The following is a 10,139-nucleotide window of genomic DNA, read 5'->3' as shown; positions in this document are numbered from 1 at the left end:
AGCATAATGGCAATATTTAGAGGCAAGCAGAAATCGTCTTGATTAAAGGCTGCAAATGAAGCAATGGCCTTCTCAAAAAGTGTGGGCTGTTGGTGTTATATTGGGTCATTTCAATGCTATGCTGAGACCAGCACCAGCACGATCATTTATATTTTCACGGGGCTTGGCTTTTGAACACATGTTTATATTTATACTAATTATGACAGCTGTAATTCTCGAGTAACATTTGAATATACAATTCTGTATTTAGTTGGCTTAAAGTGCATGAAATAGTAATTGTTTAAACAAGCACAAGTACATTCATTTCAGAGAACCACTCATCTTACGTAGTTTTAACAAAAACTGGTTTCATTTTTGATATGTTTCACTTTTGTGTCACCTGGAATAAATCGACCATTCTGCTGGCTTCAGCAAATAGTAACCACACTAATCACTTTATGTAATAACGAACTGGGTACATCCACTTCCACTATTTTCTTCCTGCATATTCCTCACCTCTACAGTACTTATCTCTCTCGTTGCCACCTGATTATTACTTTGTTTCCTTCATTCCTCAATTGCACGGACTTGTACGATCCACTTCAGTCTCATACTTTGTCCTCTTTCATCCTAATCTCTTCTCCCTTCAGCTGCAGGTCCATTAGGTAATGAGTCAATACAGCTACTGTATCTATGACTAAAAGCCTTTTGTAAAAATGCCCTATTCTTGGATAAGTCAACGTAATCCACAGCTATGCAGGATGATAAGTCGTATTTAAGTTGGTGCAAGACTGATTACTTCTTCCACCATATGACAGAAGTCTTGTTAGTAAATCTCTACAGCATGGAGAGATGATTATGGCTGGGTCGATATCAGGGACGAGTGGCTGTATTGATGTTAGATAGCTGATGGGAAGAATTTCTTCCCTCCCTCCTTCATAGCCAGAAACACAGTGAAGAAAAGAGAGTTTAGAAGAATCAAAGTGTCTAAGTGTGCACAAGCTGCCTTAGTCTTAGCTACTTCCCAGGAACCCTGTCAAGTGTAGAGAGAGCTGTTTGGGATCCAGCCAACCCCATCAACAAATCACATCCATGGCTAGTGTAGATCTATAAATAAGTCTATGTTAAAGTAGAGCAAGTTTGCAAGGATCCTATCGCCTTTCCTCTTTGAACAGGACTGAAAAAATATTAACCAGCACTTTTGAGCCAACTATGTTTGGAATGCGTGTCTTTGAGTGCAACTGCTCCACAAGGGGGCTATTATTACCTGCAGGGAGTGTCGATTGTTTAGAGCTGCTCATGGTCATCAAGTCCCCCGCTAGAAAGAAACTGCAGCTGGGTAGATGTTTATGTCGTGTGCTTAGATGAAGGTTGTTTTTTTAAATGAAGTCTTCAGATCATAAACCCATGGTGGTTTTTGTTTTTCAGTTCCAAGCTTATGGGATTTGACATCAATCAGTTTCATCGGTCAGGCAAGATCCACTCCCAGCACAAAGACTTGTATGACTATACTGTGGATAAGCCACTTAGATCCTCATGATAATTGTTTATGTGAGCAGTAAATACCAAAATAGGCTGTGGCACACCCTTTAAAAACCCAAAGAGATTCTGAAGAGATTTCATGTCTAAGAATGAATGGTATGTCTGTCAATGACAGACAGCTTATCTCGCTCCAAGAAATGGCCTCCAGTTGCTTTGAAAATGAAAAACATTATTTGCAATATATGCAAGTTGGGGATGTTCCACGTTAAGGGTCTAAGCAGGGCAGGAAATTTAAGAAGAATATTATGGATGGGCATGGGTTGTTCTAAAGCCTATTTTATTAAGGCCATTTATTTATTTAGCTAAGTCATTACCTTCTCAATGTCCTGGTGAAACACATACTTTAAGCTTTGGCCCATGTCTGGATTGAATTCAAAGGTTTCTAGGCAAACCAAACTATTAATTATGACTGTGATTCAACCTTATGCATTTCATAGCGTGTTCCTTATAAGCTTAGTTAGATTTTTACGCAAGGGGTACTCTTTTTGAGCTGAGAGTCAGTGAGGCTCATGATAAAATCACTTTTAACTTCCCTTTAAGAGATCCTGCGGGCCCCCATGGACATATAGGCCCCCGATTAGTCAGGCAAGTCTTTTCATTGCAAGGGAGAGAGAGAGGGAGAGAGAGGGAGAGAGAGCAAGGAAGGAGGGGGTTGTTTTGAGCGGAGAGGGGGTCACCTTTTGTGCAAATATATCAACCAAGTAGACTGCCACCAGCATCAAATTTCCGTGTGTGTGTGTGAGAGAGAGAGACACGAAGAGTGCGCTGGACTCATTTTCCAGAGTGAGCGAGCGACAGAGAGTGAGAGAGGTTCAGAAAGCTTTGGAGCGTTTAAAGAAGAAACGACTTGCTGCTGTGCAACATTTCCACTCTGTTCACCCTTAAAAGACACCGTAAATACATTTAACCGAAAAAGTTGGAAACGCGGCCATGGACGGGATAACATACGGACGCACGCTGCTGTTGTGCACCTTGCTCCTCTGGGTATTTCAAGGTAAGTGTCTTTAGTACTTTCCGTTATATTTTAAACGGACTCACTCCTCCTGATTAACTTTCCCATGCTGATGACAGCGTGCTGACAGGATTTCTATGCCTTCGGGCTGAAAATGTATACTTTCTTTTTTTTAGTAGGGGAGTCCGACTTTGAGATGTCCGCCGCTTAAGCCACAGAACTGTCTGTCGGCTGCGTGCCGCAACGGCTTATTAAGTTCTGAGCTATTTCATTAAGTTTGCCGTGTCTGTAATTTATTGTTTTGTCCTGAGAAACCGTAACCGACTTATTTACAAATGAGTGAAGCAGGACAAACCGAATCTAGTGGAAACCGGATTTATTCCCGGTTCAGCTTTGCACCAGACACAGGTCGCGCAGTCTCGATGAGTTGTTCACTAACGGGATGTTGCATGTTGCACCTTTGGCTGTGTGTGGATGTGCAGGAGTTGCATTTCTGCAGCTAAATGCACTTTTTGACTGCGGTACTTTAGTTTGGTGTGCTACCCCCCCCCCAAAAAAAAAAAAAAAACGAAACCCGATAACAGCAACAACAACAAACAAACAAACAAACAAAACGCCCCCCAACAAGAAAAAAAAGATGTCCAAGTTCAGATAAAGTAGCCCGTAGCTGGAAGAGAATCTACAAAAAGCTTTAAATCCTCTGATCACTTCAGTGAATCTCTTACCCTGGAGTGAAAGTCATAAGCTTTTATTGTGAAGACCATGTTGCTCCTCTCTTATTCTGTCTCATTCACGTCTGGCTGCTGCGGTGCAGTTTCCAGCGCTTTGATGTCTGATCTGCGGGATTTTCTGTCTCCTGTGTTGGCAGTGAGCCTTACCCTAAGCACCCCTAGGTGCTGCCAGAGAAACTAAGCCAGTTTAAATGCAACTTGATTTTGGCCTTGCATGTTCTTTGTCAGAGAAAAGTTTAGGATTGTGATCAAAGCCCATATTTCAGAGAGATGATGTGGAGCTGCATCAGGTTTATAGCTGTTCTAAGTGTGGCTGAGGCGATCTCTCCTCATAATATCACTGTAATATTTCATTGCTTAATTTCCTTAAAACATGGACTACATCATGATTTTTTTTTTTTGGCATTTTCCACATGCATGAGAAAGGTAGAGGTGTAGTCAAGAGTGGTAGCTTTGTGGTTGTCTATGGCAATAATAGACATTGTGGGTTCAGCACTTAAGATGACCTGAAGGATGATGGTTATCTTTTTGTCTTTTCTTACACTCTGTTTCCTGCATCACATCACAACAGTTGTGCTTTGCTGTCTGTTTGCCCTTTATTGAGCTTTAAACAGGTACCTACAAAAAAGTGCCCTGTAATTAATGAAGTAAGTAGTGCATCACGCATCAGGCAGCTGTGCCGCATTGATTTAAAGGCTTGGCTCCAGGTGCTGTGCTCCCCCCTACCCGCCTGCCCCATTCCCTCCGTGCCACGCCCTAGAGTTACTGCTGGAAGGTCTGCTTAAGTCTGAGGATAAATCTTTCCTTTTTTCCTTGGAGGTAAAGTTTGTCGAAGTTCTCTTTTTCTTCTCTTTCTTTCTTTTGGCTTGGCTTTGTCTAATAATACCATCTTGTTATCTTGGGATTGTTTCATACAGACCTACATTCTCAAGTCTGCTGTCTCTTAAGTAGAGATTGTGCACATAGGAGAAGTTAAGCTTTAATGCCAGTCAGGGCATTTCACTTCCACTTGCATTTCCATTTTCTACATGCAAGCAGTGCAAGCTCCAACTGTGTCATTGGTGAACATGGACCTGAGCTAAATAGAACAGATGCACAAATATAAACCACCCGGTAGTCATATTTTATAGTTTGTTTGAGACTGTTCGGGCATGGGAAAAAAAGTTATCTACAAATGGTACAACCACTCATGATAAACACAGATACCATGACAGCACCCTCTACTGACTGTAAACATTTTGACAGGAACAGTGAAGGAAGTGAGGAGTTACAGAACTTCAAAGTGTGCAACGAAGAAGGTCAGAGAGGATTACAGTCACTGGAAAAGTTGGATTATTAAAAGATATCATAATTATTTCTGAGGTTAAAATGTAAAAGGACAGTGTCTGTGAAGGTTCTCAGTCATCCAGGTCATCGTAGTCAAAGGAGCTTGCAAAGAAAAGCGTCTGGACTTCTTTAAGTTTACTTGAAGACGTTTCACCTCTCATCCGAGAAGCTTCTTCAGTTCTAAGGTCAAATGGTGGAGAGTCCCAGATATAAACCTAGTGGGAGTATCCCCCCACAGAGGGACAAAAGGACCCCCTGATGATCTTCTAATCGCCTGAGCCAAGGTGTGAAACTGGATGTGGGTCCCAATCAGCCAGAGTTTCGGGTGTGTTCATTGTGAAACCTGGCCCCACCTTATCATGCGAATTCCTGAGGTCAGATGGCCCAGGATGTGAGTGGGCGTTAAGGCGTCTGGGAAGGGATCTCAAAACTGGATTATAGATGGCAGAGAGTTGGTGTCGTAAACCCCCGCCTCTGTTCAAAGATGGTCACTCACAGTGGACATAGATGGCTTCTTTCACTCCTCTTTCAAACCATCTGTCCTCTCTGTCCAAAATGTGAACATTGGCATCCTCGAAAGAGTGTCCTTTATCCTTAAGATGCAGATGGACTGCTGAGTCTTGTCCTGTGGAGGTGGCTCTTCTGTGTTGTGCCATGCGCTTGTGAAGTGGCTGTTTGGTCTCTCCAATGTAGAGGTCTGGGCATTCCTCGCTGCACTGTACAGCATACACCACATTGTTAAGTCTGTGTTTTGGCGTTTTGTCTTTCGGGTGAACCAGTTTTTGTCTGAGCGTGTTGCTGGGTCTGAAATGCACCGGGATGTCATGCTTGGAGAAAACTCTCCTAAGTTTTTCTGATACACCGGCTACATAGGGGATGACAATGTTGTTGCGTCTGTCCTTCTTATCCTCCCTCGTTGGTGTCTGGTCTTCTTTTCTGTGCCTCTTTGCTGACTTTAAGAACGCCCATTTAGGATAGCCGCACGTTTTGAGTGCTTCCTTTACATGTGTGTGTTCCTTCTTTTTTCCTTCAGGCTTAGAGGGAACATGTTCTGCCCGGTGGTGTAGGGTCCTAATTACTCCAAGTTTGTGTTCCAAAGGGTGATGGGAGTCAAAGAGGAGGTACTGGTCCGTGTGTGTGGGCTTCCGGTAAACTTCGATGTTGAGTTTGCCGTTCTCTTCAATGTGCACAGCGCAGTCCAGGAAAGGCAAACAGTTGTCCTTTGTGTCTTCCCTGGTGAACTTGATGTTTTTATCCACAGCGTTAATGTGCGCAGTGAAGGATTCCACTTCTTGTGTCTTGATTTTGACCCAGGTGTCGTCCACATATCTGTACCAGTGGCTGGGTACTCTTCCTTTGAAAGAGCCAAGAGCCTTCCTTTCCACTTCCTCCATGTAAAGGTTGGCTACAATAGGTGACACGGGGGAGCCCATGGCACAGCCATGTTTTTGTCTGTAAAAGCCTTCGTTGTATTTGAAATATGTAGTGGTGAGGCAGAGGTCTAACAGTGTGCAAATCTGATCGGGTGTGAAGTTGGTCTTGTCCTCCAAGGAGCTGTCTTCTTGTAGTCGTTTTCTGACAGTCTCCACGGCCTCCGTGGTGGGTATGCAAGTGAAGAGAGAGACTACATCAAAGGACACCATGGTTTCATCTGGATCCAGGGTAAGTTTCTGGACCTTGTCGGTGAAGTCGGTGGAGTTCTTGATGTGGTGTGGGGTGTTCCCCACAAGAGGAGCAAGGATGGTAGCAAGGTGTTTAGCAATGTTATAAGTGGCTGAGTTTATGCTACTGACTTAAAACAGCTGTAAAAGGACAGTAAAATTATTCTTTTGGTAATGATATTTATTTCTACTTTTTTTCTATCACAGTCTGAGTGCTAAAGACGGATACAGTTTATAGAGGCTTAGGATTTATTTATTTATTTATTTATTTTAGGTCTTACCATCTATGTGTACTGGAGCCAACGGGCACCTCTGCATTGGATGTGTTGGATGCACATGCTCTTAGTTTACTCAAAAGGAAAAAGGCCGTATGTATGGGCATGCCAGTAATTATTTAAGTGACACATGTGTATGTGTACTATGGCAGCCTGGATCACCCTTAGGTGCTCAGCATGCTGACGCCCTGAGTCATACTGACCCACTGACCCGTTCACTCACACATTCCTCCTGTAGGAATCAGCATTGAAAAAATTTGTAAGTCTGTTGGAAATTAGCAACACAATATTTACACCTGAGACAAAAAAAGCAATTAGAAAAAATTTAATTGGTGAAGTTAGTGTTTTGTGTTATTGCTTTTGTAAAATATAAACAGTAAAGTTGCTGAAGTTTAAGGCTGTTTTAAGTATACTTACAGGTTATAGCCTCCCACACCCCCCAATACCTCTAGAAGACACACTCTGTGATGCAGAGTAAAGAAAAGCAGAGTTTAAGTCAACAGTGCATTCTTTGTGGTTGTGTGTATGACAAAAATGATAAGAGTATTTTTTTTGTGGGAATTTACTGTAAATGTTTGTCTCAACTTTTTATCTGTGACCAACCTGTGGTGTTAGAGAAAGCCTGTGGTGTTGGTGTAGATGATGGTGGTTGACTTTCTCACACTATGCTTCCTGCAATGTCTTTCTCTGGCATCCCTAATAGAAACAAATGCAGTTTTCATGAATTAAAAAAAAATCAGAATCTGTCATTTTTAACCAAACATTAAGCTTTTTACCTTATGTTTTCTTAAGTTCACTTACTTTAATGGATATTTTATTTCCAATTGGACCCTTCACGCCTCAAAAAGTGCCCTGTAATACAGTACATTTATAGTTAACAGTGGTTTCTTTGTGGTTTTGTATATGTCAAAAGTAAGTTTATCAAAATTTGTTAGTGGGTATTTGCATAAGTTTTGCATAAGCCAGTGGTAATTTAAAGGAACATGTGGATGTGGTGCCCATACTCTTTTCATCCTTTCTCATGCTGTGCTTCCTTTTTTGGAGAAAAAGTTTCTTAAAGTTCTGTTGTCAGTGTTTTTGTGTTGTTTGTGTTGTAAAACACAAGGTTTTTTTATCCTAATGAAAAGGACTGTGGGATTATGGTAAAAACTACTAAAGATAGTCAAGATGGTTACGAACAAGTGAAGAGAATCATTGTGACAAGCATCAGTTGAGTTCAAGGTGTTATCCCCTAACATGTATGGTCAGCCTCTTTGTCTAACACCGCCCTAATTCCCACAGTCATTTCCTCACGTTTAATTTCTGTGCCCCCTGCCAGACCAGCTTCAAAAGTGCACCCCCTGCAGCGATGTGTAATTATTATGGTATTAGGTCAGAAAAAGAGCCATTTAGCTGCAAGGAGGTAGAATCTAGAAGACCTTTTTCACGGCTGTCCTGGGTCACTTGGTTTGAATTTTGAGGAACCACACGCTTGTATCCATTCTTAAATTTGTGAATCCTATAATGGATATGTTTGCACTGAAAGAACCGAAACACATAGATACCTAGTTAATGTGCACTGCACTGGAGTCTGACGTTCAATACTGGGAAGAAGCAACATACGTATCTCAGTGTTATTTAAGCCTCTAGGGGTGGTGGGTTTGGAGTGGGAAGGCTGTAATTATGATGTTTGGGAATATATGTGTCTGTGTGACAGTAACGAAATAAATCACTGATGGAATGAGAGGCATACCTGTGGACGCGTCATAGCTTGCCCTGCGATGTGTGTGTTTGTTTGTCTTCACCTCAAATTCTATGGAAAAGGACTTCCTTTCTCACTTTAAAGCCCCCTCTGACCACAATTCACAGGCAGTAATCCACATATAAACAAACAGTTAAAATGCGCTTTTCACCTCACCATCTCGAGACAGTTTTATAGGTGAAAAGCTGGAGTCTCTTCACTGCCAGGTTGCATTCTTGTGCTTTAAATGGATTTGACTCAGTCGAACAACCTCTGGCCACAAATTGAACATTATTCAGTCAAAGTAAAGGGCACATTCAGGTTTGACTTGTGGTTGGAAGTCCATTTAGTAATCACTGGGTTTAGAGAAGGGAATTTTAGCATGCCCGCTAGTGTTTATAATTCGCAGTGAGTAAAACGTTAAAGCCCTTTGCAGCAGTTCGATAGGGCGCTAATGTTAGCTCGTGAGCTGGCACTCAGCCCTGATAGTCTACTGGGAATCTACAGATGGTAGACTGTGTGGTTAATCTTGGAAAAATCAGTCAGTAAGAACGAGAGAAGGATGTGGCTCGCAAATGTAATGGAAAAGTTTTTTGTCACTCTCATATACAACAAGAGTGTCAGAATGGCAAGGCAAAACTGTGATTACACACACACACACACACACACACACACACACACACACACACACACACACACACACACACACACACACACACACACACACACAAACAAACAAAAGGTCTGTTTCTCCAGATTTGCTTTGTCTATGTTCCCATCTCTCTCACTCTATAATCATGTTTCTTATTACTTGTCTCATCTTTGTATTCCTCTGTCTGCTTTACATGCTGTCTTGGTCTGGTTGGTCTTTATATCTTTTATCTTGAAAAAAAAAATTATTTTAAAGTCCCTGCATTATAACTTATAAAGATTTAATGTTTCTTTTTTCTTTTTTTTTGTTGGTGAGGCTTCTGGTTGCTTTTACACCCATCTCTAGAGCTGTTATATGACAGATATAACAGACACGTCCTTGTTTTGAACTTTCCAGTGCACTCATTTCAGTAATCATGTCTGACTCTGTCACAGTTTGCATTTGAATATTTATTTAGATTTGTTTTAGTAGAAAAATATTAAAGCTACTACTCTATAATAATGCCACAAATATTAAGCAGTAACCAATGTAATCATATGGTTTGGCCTGTTTGTTTTAAGGCTTGCCATTAGTGGGTGTGTAAAGAGCGAAGGAAGGAAGCGGAGAGGAAGGGTAGGACGGAGACAGATCAAGGGATGGGATGAGAGATGATTACAGCTCACTATTGTCTTGCCACTGTGTAGTCTTGTTCTTCTTATCCCAGGGGAGGAAGTTGACAGCAGTGGGTAATTTCAAATACAACCTTGAAAAGAAGCACTTCCTTAATTGTGCGTCCTTGCCTCAAAATGTGTATATGTGGTGGCAAATTGGGGCTGGCGGTTGCAATTCAGGGTTGCAGCAAAATTGAAAATTCACACAAAGCTTTTTCAAGAGACGAGGTTAAGTGCTACCAGTCCATTTAGCAGGAGAGTGCCGAAGCAACATGCAGATAAAAACCGTTATGTCTCACTGTGTTTGGGGGAGGAAGGTACAAAATAGGAGCAATGGCTTGAGCTCTTTTATATATCCAGTGTTTTAATCTGTGCCATAAAACAAAAACGAGCTACAGTCATTTGTTTCTGCCACACAACATGGATTCGCAAATCCTGTCCTGTGCAGTAGTTTTCGGCAATCAAATAGCAGCCAAGAGACAGATAAAACTGACAAAAGTGATAAAGGCAGAGATAGCGGGAGTAAGATCAGTCAGACTGAGTGTGTCTGGATTGACGAATGCCAATTAGGAATGGGGAATGTCACGGAGAAAGCCTGCATCTGTGGCCAAGAAGATCATTTTCTTGGCAGTGGAGAAGAAATCCTAACCC

At 41.8% G+C, this 10,139-nt stretch overlaps 1 protein-coding gene across 3 annotated transcripts in view; it reads left to right on the top strand.

Moving 5' to 3' along the window:
• Positions 1–2,154: 2,154 nt before the first annotated feature.
• bcam (basal cell adhesion molecule (Lutheran blood group)) overlaps positions 2,155–10,139 on the top strand; it is a 47,854-nt gene continuing 39,869 nt past the window's right edge. For 2 of the 3 annotated variants that reach the window (XM_084943629.1, XM_084943628.1), the window contains exon 1: positions 2,155–2,515. In XM_084943629.1, the coding sequence (XP_084799755.1) occupies positions 2,452–2,515 (64 nt within the window). In that variant the 5' untranslated portion in view covers positions 2,155–2,451. The remainder of the gene's footprint in view (positions 2,516–10,139) is intronic. The other variant, XM_084943627.1, reaches the window with a different exon arrangement.

The sequence above is a fragment of the Perissodus microlepis genome, chromosome 11 (genome assembly GCF_051167445.1).
Source record: "Perissodus microlepis isolate ML-2025 ecotype Zambia chromosome 11, ASM5116744v1, whole genome shotgun sequence".
Taxonomy (NCBI): domain Eukaryota; kingdom Metazoa; phylum Chordata; class Actinopteri; order Cichliformes; family Cichlidae; genus Perissodus; species Perissodus microlepis.
This window is presented reverse-complemented; position numbering and strand designations above follow the sequence as displayed.